The sequence below is a fragment of the Epargyreus clarus genome, unplaced genomic scaffold (assembly GCF_041222505.1).
Source record: "Epargyreus clarus isolate Ecla_fem2 unplaced genomic scaffold, WU_Ecla_fem_2.2 ptg000001l, whole genome shotgun sequence".
Taxonomy (NCBI): Eukaryota; Metazoa; Arthropoda; class Insecta; order Lepidoptera; family Hesperiidae; genus Epargyreus; species Epargyreus clarus.
Window position 1 is genome coordinate 4807783 of NW_027332209.1, and position 19895 is coordinate 4827677.

The following is a 19895-nucleotide window of genomic DNA, read 5'->3' on the forward strand; positions in this document are numbered from 1 at the left end:
GCGACGTTGACTACTTTCCATCAGGTAGCACGTCTGCTTTATCGTTAGGCTCAAACATATAAAAAAAAAAAAATTACAGACTGACATTTTTAATCATTTCGTTAGCGTGATGAATACCCGACACTATGACCTTAGAAAATGTCATTAAAAATTTTATTTATTCTATAATAATATAATACAATAGGTAATAAAATTATATTTAGTTTTTTTTCTAACTATACGATATACATAAGTTCGTTACAGTCGCTAGTTAATACTACCCTACGCTAATAGACTCTTGTTCGAAAAGCATTTTGACGTAAACCCTGTCTTCGTTGTGCGGTGGTTCTGGCACGATGAGGGGCTGGCCGTCCAACTTGATGTCCCGGTAGAGGGCGCTGTAGACACACGTGTAGCCGTGGCGTTCGGCCGACATGGCGGAGTATGCGCTCGATGTGTCCATTCGGATCAGTCTGATCCGTCTTTGTAATGTTGCTTTTCTGGAATCACGATGAGATTATACACTTTAGGAAAACTTTGTTTTGAATAGAAATGGTGATGGATCTTTCGCTTCTCATAGAAAGTGGTTACTGCGATTAATGGACGTCTGCTAGGATTAGAATTCTACCCGAGGTTGGTTACAGCGAGCAGCTCTAATATTAAAAGGTAGACATAGAAGACTACCAAAATTATTTCCAGATTTTTAATACAACTACATACCAAAACCTACAAATAAACAACAAACATATAAATATAACCTACGTAACAATTTCTGCTGCATATTTTATATATTTAATGTTCTTCGACTCAAATGAAGTTTTTTGATTTTTGTCCCGGTTTGATTTCCCGGCATATTTTTTTTTCCGACCCACGGGATTTCCCGACCACATTTTCCCGGGAACTCGAGAAATTTTCAAAACATCATAAATTCTATGTCTCCAACCTTTCTAATTCTTATTTCTGGGCATTGTCCACTTCTTGCAACTGGGGGAGGCCTGGACCGTATTATAATACGCTACTCTATTCGGCTATTCGGATTCGTGGAAAGACCATGTCAAATGTTTTATCCATTATTCATAAAGCCTATAGCAAGGTTTAACGACTGCTAACCAAGTGCTACAATACCTGGGATCGTCGAATTAACGTGTGATACAAAGCGTAGCAGCGCGCCACTAGCGGTTATCTATATAATAGTAGGCCGAGAAGTACAATCGTGCTGTTATCTAAACTTCCCAGTGCTAGGATTTTCAGCGATGCCAGATCAAATGTAGTTACATCGAGATTTTAAACTGTGTATAAAAAGCCGCCTTTATGTTAGTCCGAGTACATAGTAATAGAGTAACTGTAATCCATCCCAGGTAGGATTAAATTCCTACCTGAGGCAACAGATGCACCGTTACACCCTGGGGACTAAGATGGAACGCCTTAAAATATTTGTTTCCCTTACCGCACCCTTCAAACTGGAATAAAGCAGCGTTTAATACTTCCGTTATTAGGTAGTACGAGTAGGTGTCGCGGTAGTGCCGCTGGAGTCGAACCACAATGGATTTTACCATCTTCAAAACCTGTCACGTATCTACAATATATCTACAATGCCTCACAACGGACGGGTCTTAAAATCAACAGGGACGAGACAAACATCATGCCTACGACTCCATGTCACACCCGTATAGTTTGTTGTTATGCGAATGGGGTTACTCGCAGAATCCAAATATAATTTATTGATGACCCGTTTGGCAGAGCGACACGGGTCATCAATAAATTATATTTATATTACATCATTGTAAGTTTAAGCTGTCCACAAGATGGTTCGAAATTTTGGTATTTGTCATTTGACAGTCAATGTTACAATATTTGCATTTGAATAAACCGCAAGTCGTAAGTATTTGCTTCGCTTTAAAACATGATTCTACCGTAACCACGCAATTTGTTTCGGCGTAGTGAATTTCATATACCTATTAATTTCATTTAAAGTATTTTTAATACCTGTTTTGGCCCTATATAGAACAACAATCTTACGTAAAGTTGATTACAGATTTTTTCAAGATAAATTTGAACATCTAGTAAAAGTAATTCTATCAGACCTTTCAGACTAGATATAGGTACGATGTGCCGACAAACTAGGCGGAAATAGTTATGGCAGTGGTGCTGTTCAGGATATGTACCTACAGTTTTATCATCTACAGATAAGTAGGCGTTTTGAAAACAACGAATAGGTGCTGAAGATTGGATATACTACGGCACCATTACAATACGACATAAGTGTTGAAAGGAGATGTTTCAAAATGTATGGGCTCCCGGCCACCTTTTGTACATTATACTAAAAACTAAGAAAACATGCAAAAAATAAATAATAGTTCAAAAAAACTAAAAAAATACACTTTTTATAGAAAATCCAACTAAAAAATAGAAAATATTTTTTTTTAAATTTGAATTAAGAATAGTGTAAATTAGATAAAAATATTTTTTATTGTAAAAAAAGCGTGGGGTGCATGGTGTCAATAGTTATAAATATTTTATTGATAGATATTGAGTAGAAGGATTATCATTTTGATAATATCTTAAAAAGCACCCCACGCTTTTTTTACAATAAAAAATATTTTTATCTAATTTTTTATCTAGTTTTTTTGAATTATTATTTATTTTTCATTTTTTGGTCGAATTTTTTATAAAAGCGTATTTTTTAGTTTTTTTTAACTATTATTTATTTATCATTTTTTAGTGATTATTTTAGCGATTATTTTAACGATTATTACGTAGCGTATTATCAAGTTTATCTTTCGAATCAGCATCAGCACCTTTGCTTAGCAGTGCAAAAATGAATATTGGGTTATTGTTTAACACAGCTGTATGAAGTGGTGTTTTACATTGGTGTTTATTTTTATTGTTAACGTGAAAATCCCAGAGGAGTTGTTGAATGACATCCGAATTGCCAATGCTATCTGTTTATTTCTTTCATAATTTATACCATATCCCAGGTCCTCTATCTTGCATCTTTTAAAAACAGGCGCTGATGGCAATACTCAAGAGAAAAACGGTCAACTGCTTTACATTTAGCCATTTCAAAAGGACGTCGTCCAATCATCGATTTAATATTACAGCATGATGATGTTAATATCAAAAATAATTCTAGAATTTCTTCTCTTTGTGTTGTTGCTGCCTGCAGAGATTTTAAAACTGTTAGTAGTTTAATTAATTTTACAGCTCGAGTTAATAATATAAGTTGTGACTATGACGATGAGCTGAAATCATATATGCCTTTACATTTGGCAGCAAGAAATGGGAACAATGAAATAGTGGAAATCTTGTTAAAGGAAGGTGCAGATGTTGAAGTGCTGAATGAATAAGGATGATGAGATACCGCTTCATGATGCTATTAACAACGGACGCGTCGAAGTTGAGGTCAGGTCAGGTCAGGTCAGGTCAGGTCAGGTCAGGTCAGGTCAGGTCAGGTCAGGTCAGGTTAGGTTAGGTTAGGTGTTTGGCGCGCCTGGTAGATTCCTTTATTGGTCTTAACGCAGACCTTCCGGGTCTCAGGAAAACAAAAATCGCTGATCCTGATTATCCTAGTAAGGATAACGGGTCAGAATGTTTAAAATATTGAATTGTCATCGGTCCTTAATAAGTATGCCAAATTTCGAGTTAATCCGACGTTTTGAAGGGGGTTAAAATCATGTTCAAAGATTCCGTTACATACTAACATACCAACATACATACGTCTGAAGCTAATAAAAGCGTATTAACAATTCGTAGGGTTTCATTTTCTTCAAATCATGTTCGTTTAATTGTTTAAAAACAATAATTTACACTTAAACTTGCAACACAACAGTGGAAAAACATCATGGCGGTAGTGATTACCGTAATAATGTCATCTGTCATTCTCTTTTAACTTACTATATTCATTATATACTTTTATATACTTTTTATACATTTTTTTTATTTTTTTTTTACATATTTTTTACGCGAATGGGCGTAGATATATAAATATTGTATTGTATGTATTGAGAAAAAATGCCTATATTTGATAAACATTAATTATATTTACTTTCATAAATCTTGACGTAACACAAACGTACCAAAATATGTATTTCTATACCAATTTCTTTTAGTTAAAACATTTAAGTGTGTAAATAAAACAACTTAAAGTACACACTTAGATAATATTTTATTTATTGTTCACTTAGATACATTATTTATTCATTTTCAATATCTTCCCTTATCAATATTTTCATCCAATCATGTAGCAGCTTCTGTAATATCCTGTTCAGCTCAGCCCAAACTTCAAACAATGGTCATAATGTGAGCGCAGCTACCTACGAGTACGGTTCGTTGCCCAGCGATGCAGTTGCAATAATAACTGATTATTTTGTCATCCCAAGAATGTTCTTGTCTTGCTATTATAATTATCTAAAAAAAGACAAATGTAAAAAGATTAGCTTCTCTAGTTTAAAATTATTAACGATTATTTCACGATTAATACAACTAACTGATGTATATTTTACCTGATGATATTGAATCCTTGTCATCACAATCCATAGCGATCGCACGAAAATCACAAGAGTCCATAACACATAAGCTGGGTAAACAAGTAAGGTAGAATCAGTCCAAAATCGTAAGCAGCACAGAGCAGAACCATATTCAGGATTGAAATGGGATCTTCTCATCAGTACATATTTATTTAACGTTTACATTGGAGTTCACTATTATATAATATGTATATATCCACTTTACAATAGAAGGAAATTTATTTATTTCCGCAGTAAATTATTTACAATATTAACCTAATAGAAATACAAAAATTATTAATAAAACAGGATTTAAAATAGTTATGTATGAAAAATAAATTAAATATAATAAGCTTCATCCAAATTGCTGTCCTTTGGTAGAGTCCCCAAAACGCTGGCGACATTACCTCGTTGAATAGCTAAGCTAATTCTTTGCCCGAGGTAAGCGCCAGCCCTCTGGTCATTGGTGCACTCGATCAGACGCCTTATCCACTTTTACACATATCAAATTGACAACTTCTTCTTTATTAATTTGACATGTCACTTACATCTATAAAACCAGATACTATTTAAAAGGTGGTTTTGTTATAATTATTATAAATAATTATTTTAATCCAGAAATAATGACGGGATACCCAAAACAAAAGCCAGGTTGTAAAGTACTAAGGTAACAATAACTTTACGACAAAAACAGCGAAATACAGAATTACCGACATCTAAAGAGTATAGTAACCTATGTGTGGGGTACACATAGGTTCCCTGACCGACATCGACAATTTTATAAAGTTGACATTGACAGTATTCCGCCATATTTAATATTTCAATGAGGAATGCTTACTTTAAATATTTTTAAACAGGAATACTTTAGGTTATCAAAATATATGTGTATTTTTCTTCAATTATACAAATTATACGTGTTTTTTAGATATAGTGTACATGAGATGGCCGAAAATGAAACATCTCCTTTCGTGACATTTCCACATTTTTGGGCATCCGATAACCCAGGTCGTGCGCCATGGCAGAAGTTACATATTTAATGGGATGCAGACTAACAAAGTGTGTTTGATAAATCGATAACTTACTCGGTTGCTTTCAGCAGAGCGTTCATGATCCCCTTCCGTCTCCACCTTTGGTCTGTGGCGGCGACCTTTACTTCCACCATCGTTTCCTCATGCGGGAACCGTTCCCATAGTCTTGCTCCAGTTTCCGTTCGCGCCAAAATGTGGAGGATCTTTTGAAACTTGGGATTTTGACATTTTAGTGCCTGGCTGAGTAGGTCGTTGCCGTTTTCGTCCTGTAAAATATAATGACGTTTTTATATCTTCTGTCGTCAATTGATATGATAAGGTGGAAGATATTAAGTGTCAATTTCAGTAATTTAAATCGATTCCATATCACAGTGTTAGGAAGATACTTAATCTTTTGAGGAGGGAGTTTATTTTGGTTTTATTCGACTTTTATATACCGTAGTCCACTTTTATGCACCGTAAAAACTAGTGATAAATATCACTTGCCTATATACCCGCATGCCTACCTACATGCCTGAGAGTTCCCTAACAAAGGTTTTTAGAATGTGGGGAAGCAACCAATCCATACATGGCTAGCGTGGTGGATTTTGGCCTAAACCCTAATTATTTTTTTAAATGAGACCTGCGCTCAGCAGGTATTGATAAGTGAATAATAGACTAGTGATTATGAGGTATAATTTGAACTTTTGGTTATTATTCAATAGGCACTTACTGAAATAATTTAGGGTAGGTACTGTTATATTTCCTTTCGCACGTAACTGTCTTAATCTTTATAACTCCTATGTATCCCTGCTTACCTCTTTCAATGGATACACCCCACTTATCATGACACCAACAATGTTTTCTTCGTGATCGATAGCCTTAAAGGACAATCCTTCCATCAAAGAATGAGAGTAATATTCTTCTAGTTCCGGACAAGGGTCGGTTTCTGAACTACAAAGCCCTACAGCTTTATTCAACGGCTCATCCAGGAAAAATGTCCTGTAATGTAATGTAATAAATATCTATAATTTATTTCCATGACTTGCCGCGTTCAGTTGTGCTATAAAAAAGGCGCGTTTGAGCGACTGTAATTACTACTGCGTCCAAAAGTAGCAGCGACCAAGTCATTTGTGTGATAAGTAGATAGGTATAGTGTTTGATCGTTCAATCTAGCTTCTACAAAGCAACGAAATCGTCGATCACCGATGCTAAAAGCAGACTACGTTCCTTGATTAGGTAACATAGTCTTATTTACTTCTTGAATATTAAAATGTAATTGTAATATATATAATGATTACAGTGAGTACCTACTCACTAGACATCCATTGATCTTTTTGAACGCAGTAGGTACACTTCAATAGAACCTAGCATATGTAGTCGAACATTTAAAAAAAAATAGAATAATTATGAGATAATCATCACTTAAAATATAGTTACAACCTTTTGAGTAGCTTCATGACATCATCAGCGTCTTTTTCTTGCACGGGGACGATGCTGTAGAGGCCCCCTTGCGCCATAGCCGTCTTGATTCTGGATTAAAATTAGTATTGTTGTAATAAAATTATTTCGGAAACTGTTCCTGGTTGGGGCCGGACTCAAAATTAGTGTCACGTAGTTCGGTAATATATTCTCTCTTGTATTAATTGATTTGTTTCGTTATTATTGTTATCGCCTTTGTAATTTATTTCAATTAATTTTACGTTATGCTGTGGTATATGTCCTTAAATAAATATTATCATACATTCTAACCCTTTACCGTTTTTTTTACAACCTAAGCAAAAAATATTATGTTCAAAGTCAAAAACAATGTCTACTGTGTGCTGTTTTAATAAATTTGTAATAAAAAGTAAGTAAAACAATTGTTCAAGGTACACACTATACTAATACATAGAAGATCAAAGTTGAAACATACAATTACACTTTAGCATTTTAAAATTTGTGTAATAATGCTTAAGGCTCTATTTCGCAAGTAAATAATGATCACAAAGTTATAATTAAATTCCACTTTACGACTCTTGGTAACCGCTGAGAATATACCTACCTAAGTTACATAAATAATGCAAATTACTGTATACAAATTAAAATGTTAAATTAAGATAATAATAATTTTAAATAATAACAATTTTTGGAGTTTACTCCTTAAGAATCGGTTTTTGATATAAGACGCACGGTATGAGAAAAATGTGAGGAGTAAAATCTACTGAACGAATGACCTCGTTACGTTTTTGGTGCGCAACCTATCTTGACAAATAAAAACATTTTTAGAGAAAATTTACGAATAATTAACTAATACTGCATAATTTATGTAATAAATAAATAATTATTTCAAATATTTTAGGGACATTTTAGCACGGAGACGTGGCTAAACTTTTTTACGCAACTATTTCAATTCTCAAAACTGGGTACATTTTCTTGTTAGGAGTGAGTAATCTTTACTAATCTATGACTAGTATTAATATATTGCTGACTTTTTGTTACAAGGGTGTCTTGCTCTATTGTACCGTTACAAGAAAAAATAATCCACGGAAGTATACGTTTCGAAGGTTAGGAATTTTTATTATTTAACACTGTTAAATAATAAAAATTCCAATTTATTTTATTATTTAAATATGTTCATTATTATTTAAATAGGAGTCAGGACTAAGATTATCGATTCAAATAATGCTGTCACCTTAAAATTAAATATACAATAGTAATATATTATTATACGGATGAATAACTATGAATATTTAATGTAGTATTTTATACTTAAGATATTTATCTAATCAATCATCTTTAGGAGATAATCTGTATAATTATGTAGGCACACGTATAAAGAAAAAAAACATTATTAAATACTTACCTGTTATTACTTACACGTAACTGACATAAACTTTAAACTAAACCGTATCGCGCTCTCTGACTACTGTGGGCCGAGTGTGAGTTTTATCAGGCATTTACTTTACTGTCGCGTTAATGTTTAAAAAGTCAAATTGTATGAAATCTTAGTCAGCGCCTCTAGCGGAAAGCTAAGAAAACAATAACTGCGAGTGTGAATTTTTTTTTGCATTTCGGTTAACGTAACTTTTTCGTCGTTACGTGATTTAACTTTTGATGTTAAGTATTTTGACGTTTGCCCATTCAATCGCGAGTGTGAGTTGTGTTTTGACAGTTTTTGTACGTAAACTTAACTTTTTGTGTTAAGTATTTCATTCACTTGCATTTGATATAGTGAAACCAAGAGTTACATATTTTAAGTTAAATTTGTTTTTTGTTCATTTTGTTTAAAATTAGTTTTTTGGTATTGAATTCGTTATTAAGGGGTAGAGCAACCCGTATTTTTTTAGCCTGGAGGATGATATCCGTTGCTCAAGCGCAAGATTAGGGTAGGGCTTTTCGAGGGTAGGTGTCAAAAAGTGAACACAAAGTTTTATGCTCTAGAAGTTTTTATTACATTAAAAATAATTTACTTACGCATCTAGGACCCTAATGTGTCTGTAACTTTCCATCTACCATCCAGCATCAATTCCACACTTAAATTTCCTGGATAATAAACAAACTAAACACACACGGTAATATGGACTCCCTCCAAGGATCACTGACAGCTATGTCTGTATTATTTACAACTAAAATAGAGGAATTCCAGAAGCAGCTGCAGCAGAGTTCCAGCACTCCATCCACATCAGCACTAGCATCTGATTTTACTGCGTTTCGTCTGTTTGTTTTGTCTGCCCTGGAGACTGTGCAAAAACAAATTGAATTTGTAGCACGTCAGATGGAGCGTATAGACATGAGAAGCAGGCGCAAGATGCTACTCTTTCACGGTGTACCCGAAGAGAAGGGAGAAACTGCAGCTGTCACCATCACAAATCTAGTTTCCAGCAAGATGAAGGTCACTGACTTCTCCACAAACAGCCTAAGCCGTTGTCATCGCCTAGGTCAACCCAAGGAGAACAGACCCAGACCCTTACTGGTTAAGTTTAGGGAGGTCTCTGTGAGGGATCAAGTCTGGTTTGCCAAGACAAAGTTGAAAGACACTGGCGTGACGCAGTCTGAGTTCCTGACGAAGAGCCGGCACAGTGTCTTCATGCGGGCGAGGCAACTCTTCGGCGTCTCCAAGTGCTGGACCCGCGAGGGTGTAATCCACATACTGGCTCCGGATGGCTCACACCTCCAGGTTGAAAGCTTGACGGAGCTTGAAGCAATTCCTAGTGTGCCGGCACCATCTTCAATGCAGGCTGCTTCAAGCGTAAGCAAACCCCAGGACGGCAAAGAAACTACTCGCGGCAAGCGAGCTCTTAAAAAATAGGTTATTCTGACTCCTATGTAAGTTCCTTTTTGTATAATTATTGTTTTTAGTTCTTTCGTAAGTCTTTCTTCTTCTACTCACACATAACCATTATTGTTGATTATCTGTTTCTTTGTGTTATTAGTTTCCGTATTATTTAAAGTCACTTTAGTTATATTTGTTATTACACCTAGGTAGTTTGTTATTTATTATTGGTGGTATTAGATAAAACAATTGTTTACTCCGTTCGTCTCAATCAACTTCAAACTGACAGTGACAATGACAAGATTGGGGTTACCCGTTTCTATAATAAAATCGCCATAGAGTATACGTTGTCACCCGACCATGTATGCGTACAACCACTTTGGTCGTACGACTTGTCACTAGTTAGGATATTTATACTACCTATTACTTAATGAAAAATTAAACTTGTCAGTTATTGTGATGTATTTATAACATATAACCGTGTGTCTGTTTGTCTTCCTTAGTGTTATTTATATTTTTTGTTTTTTGTGTTGTTATGCAATAGGGAATATGCACATTTTTATTTTATTATTTTAAATCACTTATTACATCGTTTTAACATAGTAAAAAATATAAACAATTTTATTAGTGTTTGAAATATTTTTTTTTAAATTATTTAAAGTATCAATAAAATTTGACACATTTGAACGCCGCCATTTTACGCGCTCTTTGAATGACGTCACGTAGCGTGATTTGTATTGATAATGATGATAACTGTATGCACATAAAGGTATTATTAAACGTTTTCAGGTTTCATCGCTATTTACATCATGGGAAAGGCTAAATAACCACTTTATAAATATTTCCTAGAGTTATTGTGCAAAACCACTACTATAAATACATTATATAGTGTTTTTTCCTTTGCAAAAGATGCAAAAATACGAAAAATGTGGTGCAAGATTATAGGAAACAGATAAAGTATCTCCAAAATCGCATTAACATTTGCATTTACTGTACCAAACAATAATTTTAGGTAAATAATTTTAAAATATTGCATTGATCATCTACTTCGTTAGGTACTTCAACTTCTACATCAAAGGCTATCATTTGAAACACACAAAATACATTATAATCTATTATAATTTACAATATTATAAAGATAAATGAAGATAGGTGATGGGCAGTAGCCACTTACCATCAGGTGGACTGTATGCTCGTCTGCTACTCCTATATTATAAATATTAACAAAATAAGTTATGATCAATTAAATATTTCTGAATTAAATAATACCAGTTTATTCATTTTCTTATTCATAAAACCAGTTTATTCATTTTGCATATTTTAGGTAAATAGTCCGATTGTGCTTTGACAAAACTACTTTCAATCATTGTTCTTGATTATTCCTAATAATACTATGTAGAAAAATCGCACTAGGTAATAAATAACACTGTAGGAATATAGACAAAAATAATTTTTCTCTCAAACAGTTTGAATATTGACGCCGATAAACATCATTTTTCGATTCGACCAATGGGAATGCGTTTTGCAAATTTGAATTTCGCGCGCATATTTTACGATTTTTGATTAAAGTTTTAAACAATTTTATACGAAATAAAGAAGAAATAATGGTTTAGATGTAATTTCAGGACCGTAATGTACCAAGGAAAAAAATAACAAGCAAATCTAAATCACATGCATATTCCCTATTTGTTTGTAAAAATTGTATTAGTGTCCTTCCAGATTGCTGGCAGGTAGGAGTTAATGTTAATTATTTGTTTTGATATATTTAATGTAAATTTTAATATAGATATATATTTGTATTTTAATAGGTTAATTTTAAATAATTTAGTAGGTTATTTATATAATATATGATGTTACTCAATGATAGCAACGAGCATCCACTGTCCTTTTGTTCTGCCTCAGACGGATTAAGTAGTAACGATAGCTTTGGAAGTATTCCTCCCATTAATATAACTCTAGATTCTTATTTCTCAGATGTACTGAAAAATTTTAATGTTGTCCATATTAATGCACAGAGCATTCCAGCACATTACCCCGACCTGTTGTCAACATTTGATAGCACACATATTCATGCTATTCTTGTTTCGGAATCGTGGCTTAAGCCATGTCTCCCTTCTACGGCATATTCTCTTCCTGGATTTCACCTAATCCGTAACGACCGTACTGTTCGGGGCGGTGGGGGAGTTGCAATCTATCTTCGTTCCCATATCCCCTTTTCGATTATAAGTATATCTCCGCAGGACATTTCTGGGAACGAACCTGAGCATCTCTTTCTGGAAATTCATCTCTCTAATGCTAAACTACTTCTTGGCGTTTTTTACAGCCCGTCTCTTACCATCGATTACTTTTCCTGCCTAGACAAACTGCTTGAAGATCATTGTCCACTTTTTGACCATACAATTATTATGGGTGATTTTAATACTTGTTTACTCAAGCAGGATGTCAGATCTCTTAAACTACAATCCTTAGTAAATGCGGCTAATCTAAATATATTGCCACTAAGTGCAACACACTTTTTTCCAAACTGTGACCCATCTCTGCTCGATTTAATGATTGTATCATCATTGGATCACGTTGCAAAGTATGGCCAGTGTGCTGCCGAAGGTTTCTCATATCACGACCTTCTCTATATGTCATACAAAATCCGTCCTCCAAAAGCTAAGTCAAAGATTCTCCTTCAGCGTAATTTCAGTGGAATGGATATTGCAAAGCTTCGTCAAGACGCTGCCAATATTGATTGGGGTGTCATTGAGTGTGTAAGTACTGTCGACGAACAGGTGGAACTCTTTAACTCCTTATTAGTACAACTGTACGATTTGCACGCCCCTGTTCGTCCAGTCCGCATACGACATCCACCAGCTCCTTGGCTCACTGACGACTTGAGGTCTTTAATTAATAAGAAAAACTCTGCCAAAGCGAGGTACAAGCTAGATTCCAGCGAAGGTAATCTTGAGCGGTATAAGTTCGCAAGAAATCGGTGCAATATGATGTGTAGAGATCTACAACGACGCCATATTCATAAGTCTGTTCAAAATGAAGACCCTAGCAGGGTCTGGAAATTTCTAAAAACTTTAGGAATTGGGAAATCACCAAATAATTCTCTTCCGCACAATCTCGACCTAAACGATTTAAATCGTCACTTCTCCGTCACGTCTTTCATTGATAGCGAAACAAAAGCAAAAACTCTAAATCAACTGTCACATATTCCCAATCCAACTTCTCCTTTATTTTCGTTTAGTCAATTTTCGGATCGTGATGTCGAGGGGGCAATACTCTCCATACCATCTAATGCGGTCGGCAGTGATTGCATTAGCCGTAAAATGATCATCCCTCTCCTTGACATACTTCTCCCTTGCATTACGTCCTTGCTGAATAGTTCCGTCCGTAATAATTCCTTCCCTTCCATTTGGAAAGATGCCCATGTCATCCCTTTACCCAAAAAGTCCAACCCTTCCGAATTTGGGGACTTTAGACCCATATCCATACTTCCTTTCTTATCTAAAGTCCTCGAGCGCCTCATCCACCATCAGCTTAGCTCTTTTCTGTCCGCTAATGCTCTACTTAATCCTTTACAATCCGGTTTCCGTCCTGGTCATAGTACGGCTACTGCATTGCTAAAAATTACGGACGACATACGCATGGGGATGGATAATCAACAGCTGACGGTGTTGACGCTGTTGGATTTCAGCAATGCGTTCAATGCTGTTGATTTCGATATCCTCTTGGGGGTCTTGCGTTCTCTCTACATATCTCCGACGGCTATTGACTGGTTTCATAGTTACTTGCATGGCCGCCGGCAGCGGATTCAAATTGATGACAAATTTTCGTACTGGTTGAATACGGTTGCCGGTGTGCCGCAAGGTGGCGTGTTGTCTCCTCTCCTATTTACTATTTTCATAAATTCTATTAGTCTTCATCTCACTTCGCTCTACCATCTATATGCAGATGATTTACAAATCTACAATCATGCTTGCTTGAACAACTTACCCAACGCCATCAGGATTACTAATGCTGATTTGGATTGTATCTCGACTTGGAGCAAAACCTTTGGCCTAAAATTAAATGCTACCAAGTCTCAGGCTATTATCATAGGGAGTTCGCGTCTGATCTCTAGGATCGATTGGCACCAGTTACCACCAATCGTACTGGATGGTGTGTGTATTCCTTATAGCAATAAGGTCAAAAATCTGGGTATCTACATGAACCAACACCTTTCATGGATACCTCAGATCTCAGAGGTCAGTAGAAAGCTCTTTGCTGCAGTGAACTCGCTACGTAGGTTAAAAAATGTTTTACCCATTCCAACTAAAATTACGCTTGCACAGTCCCTCCTCTTACCAATACTTGACTATGCTGATGTGTGTTATCCTGACATTACCGAGGAGCAATTAAATAAGCTTGAGCGACTCCAAAACTTATGTATACGGTTTATATTTGGCCTAAGAAAATATGACCACGTTTCAGAATATCGTGCTAAACTCAAGTGGCTCCCAATTCGCCTTCGCCGGAATGCTCATATTCTATCTCTTCTCTGTTGTTTACTATTTAATCCAACTGCTCCTCCCTACCTCAAACAACGCTTCCAGTTCCTCCACTTGTCCCATGACCGAACCCTTCGTTCCTCAGAAAATCTTGCTCTCCGTACTCCCTCTCACTCAACTTCTTTTTACAAAAAATCCTACACTGTATCCGCTATCCGTCTTTGGAACTCCCTCCTTGTATCTATTCGTTACTCCCAATCCTTATACTCCTTCAAAAATCTCGTCAAATCTTCTCCAAACTTCGTCAAACCTTCACCTCTAACTATTTTTCCTCCCAAAATCTGCTCTTGCTATTCACCTATAAAACTGTGTTAACTTTCTTTTTGTAATTTTATTTTATTTTTTTTTTTTAGCTTCTTTCCCCTTTATTTATTATTTTTTCTATAGTATGCTATCTCTATATTTACACTTAATTTTATATATTAGTCCTGCATCTATCATTTAATTGCACCCTCCCTATTATTTTAAGTCATCTCTTCTTTAACTCCTCATCCTAAGGTTGTCTGGAAGAGATCGCTGTTTTAGCGATAAGACCGCCTTTTGTATCGTCCAAAATTGTATGTTTTGTTTTGTGTTCTTTTTTGGGTACAATAAAGAATATTATTATTATTATTATTATAAGATTAACGAAATTATATGCGTACGTAAAGACGTCTGTGCGAGCGTCTATTAACGTCCTAGAAGATGTTAGTGATATAGAATTTAGAAATACATATAGGTTGACGAAGGAAGCTTTCTTATCTTTATGCGAAGACCTACAAAGATACAATCAAATTTATTACAATCAAAACTTCAAAAGAATGCAACAGGTTGTTCGCATGCCCACCAAATCACTCGCAAATAATTCGCCAAGTACGAGTCGAACTCGTACATGGAAGCTTCCGTACCACCAAATTATTTTATTTTTATTCAGTTCATTATTTTTATTATTTTCAACAATACTTAGTTATATGAAACAACAATCGATGGCGTTGGGGTGGCGATGAATGATATGTAAACAACGTATTATTAACTAATAAGTATTAAAATATGTTTTATGGTTCTTATTTGTATTTATAACATCATTATAATATCAGTAATACAGTAGAGCGTCGATTATCCGAACTAATTGGGGGACGTGGGTGTTCGGAAAACCGGTATTTTCGGATAATCGAACTAATGTACATATATATTGATTCAGTCATACAAATTTACGTACAGTTAAATGAAAACCATATAATTTACATTTATGAATATCTTTAATGACAAATAGGAAATAAACAAAAAAAGTGCAGACAATCTTGTAGTCAAACTAGTGTTTACTAATTAAAATTAACGCTTAAAAAAATCTTGAATCTTCGTCTGCCGAAGCAAGCCTACCCGCTTATGAGAGGCTAGATCACGTACTTTTTTGAGAACAGATATTTGATACTGGTCGCTGTTACTACTACTACCGTTACTACTGTACTAGCAGTTACTAGGACGTACAATAACGAAGTGAACAAGTCGCGACAAGTGTGCGAAAACTGACGCGCGGGCGGGCGGTGGTGAGAGGTGGGGGCATTGACCCGCGCGTACTATGTTCGGATAAGCGGTCGTTCGGTTGAGCGACGTTCGGATAATCGACGCTCCACTGTAGTAGTAAACGGACTGTAAAAAAGTTCAACCGTTTCCCTAGTACGGTTTAACAGATAGATCGAAAAAAGACAAAAACTACCGGTTTGTTATATGGAGACCCCCTTTAATATTCAACTTTATTTTAGTTTTAGTATTTGTTGTTATTGCGGCCACCGTTATTGCATCTCCTGTAAAAATGTCGTGTGTCTATCTATTACGGTTTCGGAAATATAGCCTTGTGACAGACGGACAGATGGATAGACAGCGAAGTCTTAGTAATAGGGTTCCGTTTCTACCCTTTGGGAATGGAACCCTAAAACTAGCTTGGCGACGCACGACGCTGCTTTGTTCATGTTTTATTCCTGTTTCGTTTACTCGTAGGGTTAAAAGTGAAATAGTCTTATTCTGACGTTGAACATAAAGCATACAATTTTTAAGTGACGCTTATCTTCCTCGTAGATTATGTATTAAGATTGACTTTTTGCTTTGGTTACTTATTCCGAAAATAATACGACCAAATGAAGAAGTACGTGAGTTACGTACTTTTCAAACGTAACGGAAGAACGATTTAATTTGTTTGGGTTACTGTCGGCGAAAAAACTGGCGCTTTGCCGACACTCAAGTTTGACAACATAACAAAAAGATGCGTACTAATAGGGAATATGCACATTTTTATTTTATTATTTTAAACCACTTATCACATCGTTTTAACATAGTAAAAAATATAAACAATTTTTTAGTGTTTTGTAACGCACTACAGAATAGGGCCTCTCCAGAATAGTCCGAATTAATTTAAATCATTAGTTAGTCGTGTTCCAGCAACCGTTGAGTATGCATTCATTTCGACTTCGGCAGACTTCATATGTATCAGTTTGAAATAGTTTTTTAAAAATTATTTAAAGTATCAATAAAATTTGACACATTTGAACGCCGCCATTTTACGCGCTCTTTGAATGACGTACATCATGGGAAAGGCTAAATAACCACTTTATAAATATTTCCTCGAGTTATTGTGCAAAACCGCTACTATAAATACATTATATAAGTAGTGTTTTTTCTATTAAGTTTTTTTGCAAAAGATGCGAAAATACAAAAAAAGTGGTGCATGATTATAGGAAACAGATAAAGTATCTTCAAAATCGCATTAACATTTGCATTTACTGTAACAAACAATAATTTTAGGTAAATAATTTTAAAATATTGCATTGATCAGCTACTTCGTTAGGTATGTACTTATCGACTTTTACATAAAATACTTTCATTTGAAACACACAAAATGCATTATAATCTATTATAAAATTATAAAGATAGGTGAATATTAACAATATAAGTAATGATCAGTTTAATATTTCTGAATTGGCCTATGCATAAAAACCAGAAAAAAGGAAAACATGTTTACATTAAAGTAAGCTATCAATAAGCAATCTTGCCGCATCTTTGACTGTTATAGATTCGAGATAACGCTAAAATCAACGCTGATAACGATCAAACAATTATTTTTGTTTCTTTATTTTACGACTATTCAAAACAAAAGATTATCAATTCGTCACATATCTTTTATTATCTCTTACCGCTAGTATGTAAAAATTCTAAAGATACAGGTATTTTATAACCGAGTGGGGAGCTCGAAGCAGATCAGCCTGAACAGCAAACACCAGAAAATCCAGTTCTTTTAGAACTTACTCTGAGTGTAAACAAAAAGTTAGTGAAGGCTTAAAATTGAACGAGTTGTACCGAACCATTTTTAAGGTAACATAATGTGATATCTTTATATGTACAAATTGATATAGTTGATATTTTGGATATACTTACATTACACATGGGTAACTGACAGGGCAGATGTGGCGGTGTCATTGATCAACCTTTTTGTGCAGCAAAATTCAGGGCGACCATAGATGTAGGTACTATTATCCATTAAGAACTGTGTTAGAACAACTCATATAAGTATTTCCCCTACCATACCCATGAAACCAGAACATAGCAGTGCTTAACATTACAGTTGTAAGACAGATACATGTGGCAGCGGTGCCTCACAAAAGTAGTTCATCTACCTTTAATTGACCTTTTATCTTAACAAAATTGTTATAATTATCAGTACCGTCCAGATAAAAACAAAGGTGTAAAGGCTCAAGAAAGGTTTGTGCGCATTGTGCGTACAATGTTCTCGGAAAGCCAGGCAGTCGAGCGCAGTATGATGCTGTAATTGATTCAGAGTCTAATAGCTCATATGTGTATAGAACACATGTGCCATATAAGTAAGTTTTTTAATTGTTTTGAATGTTCTATTTATAAGAAAACCATTAGTATTATTATTATTATTATTTATTTGTAGTAGTCAAATGAGAATGCAGCATACCTAAATAATACAGTTACTGTTTTCTATAGAAGTCTGAATTTTTTTCTAGGACAGTGAGTCCTCCATAAGTATATTTTGAAGGTGGTAGAACCTTCTGTGGTTCGACTCTAGCGGCACCACCGCCACACCTACTTCTACCTAATAACAGCAGTGATAGGCGCTGCTGTTCCGTTTTGTAGGGTTTGGTAAGGGAGACAGACTTTTCTGACAGACATCTGTGGCCGACCTCAGGTAGGAATATCTAATCCTATCTGGGGTTGATTACAGATGTCCATGGGCGGCATTAGCCACTTATCATCAGGCTTCTTCTCAATAACGAAACACCTTGTGAAGTGGTGGTAGTTGTATTGACATTCAAAAAGTGCTCTGTACGAACCTATTTTATTATTATATAAAAAAAATGATTTGATTTGGTGGATTGCATGCTCGTCTGCTACTTCTCTATTATAAAAAAATAATTTTATCGTTTTCAGATGCAAACCCGCATGCTTAACCTTTACACCCGAGATGATATGAGCGTGAGTTTCACTTTAAAAAAATTCCCACGTGATAGCTTCTTATTTTTCGAAACGCAACCGATGCCGATCGATCGTGAGGCGAGTTTCGCACGTGATACCGGCTAAGTGAGCGGGGTGCAGGCGTTCAGTTGTGCTAGGGACTCGTCCAAAGATGGCAGTTTTTTTTTAATGTAATTAATTGTAATTATTTTTGGTATTAAATGTTTAGTATCTGTTATTAATTATTACTAATTTAAAAGTTAAAACAACACTCAATACGTGGACTTTAGTAGTTTATTCGAGTAGTTAACTTGCAATTTAGATATAATTAGATTGCAAATTTCATCTGTTACCACCGTGTGCCTACGGTTGTTGGTACAGAATAACGTTTGATGAAAATGCTTTCTTTATTACCAGTTATGTGTGACGTGTGTAATGACGATCAGACTTTGCCAGTGAGGGGTGAGGAGAAATATATCAGACATTGAAGATCTTCATGAAAGTGAAGAGCTTTAACCAAATAAGATTAGAAGAGTTTCAATTTGAAGAATTGTGCCCTGAAACAGATCCAGAACCACCTGCAGACCCACAAATAGAAACTGACCTAGAACTAGATCTGGAACTTGAGCCTGAACCTCAACCATCTACTTCAAAATCATCCCTAGAAATTTCTCGCCGCCGAGCATCTTCATGTCCGACACATCGAAAAATAGCTTGGAAAAGAATACGTTTTCTGTCTTGAAAAGGTCTATACATCGCTACCAACATCTCCAGTAAAGTTTCCAAAGAAATATTTTTCTTAATATTTTGATTGAGAGGCTCTTGATATGTATCCAGATGCACAAATATTATCTAAGAAGAACCGGTCGATAACTTAATTTAATTTCAGCTAAAGTATGTAGATATGGCTAAAGTTTTCTCCATCTGCATTATCATTGGATGTATTCCCTAGCCAAGAATACCTACGTCTTGGAGACCTGGATTGAAGAACGAAGAATGTTGATTTTTATAGAATTTCGTAGTTTAGGTTTCATTTCCGAGACTGATTTTTTATAAAGACTAATGAAAATAAAGACAGTGATGTTAAATATCTCCAAATTGTTTTAATTTTCTAATATTTTTTGATAAAAAACTACATTTTTTTGCAATTTTCACGATC

At 35.1% G+C, this 19895-nt stretch overlaps 1 protein-coding gene and 1 long non-coding RNA gene across 4 annotated transcripts; one reads left to right on the forward strand and one right to left on the reverse strand.

Annotated features, from left to right (window-relative positions):
* Window positions 1–139: 139 nt before the first annotated feature.
* Window positions 140–17763, reverse strand: LOC140743528 (arylalkylamine N-acetyltransferase 1-like). Of its 3 annotated transcripts, none has more exons than XM_073074878.1 (5): window positions 17696–17763; window positions 6935–7024; window positions 6310–6493; window positions 5567–5778; window positions 140–479 (listed from the first exon to the last, which is right to left on the reverse strand). In XM_073074878.1, the coding sequence occupies exons 2-5, from the start codon at window positions 7009–7011 to the stop codon at window positions 257–259; spliced, it is 696 nt and encodes a 231-aa protein (XP_072930979.1). In that variant the 5' UTR covers window positions 7012–7024; window positions 17696–17763; the 3' UTR covers window positions 140–256. The 3 variants fall into 3 exon arrangements, with proteins under 3 accessions (XP_072930979.1, XP_072930969.1, XP_072930987.1); XM_073074868.1 differs by lacking the exon at window positions 17696–17763 and adding an exon at window positions 8337–8845; XM_073074886.1 differs by lacking the exon at window positions 17696–17763 and having other exon boundaries at window positions 6806–6940.
* Window positions 17117–18919, forward strand: LOC140743541 (uncharacterized). The gene is made up of 3 exons (XR_012102472.1): window positions 17117–17632; window positions 17979–18138; window positions 18713–18919. It is a non-coding gene; the product is annotated as an uncharacterized LOC140743541 (long non-coding RNA).
* The last annotated feature ends 976 nt before the right edge of the window (window positions 18920–19895 follow it).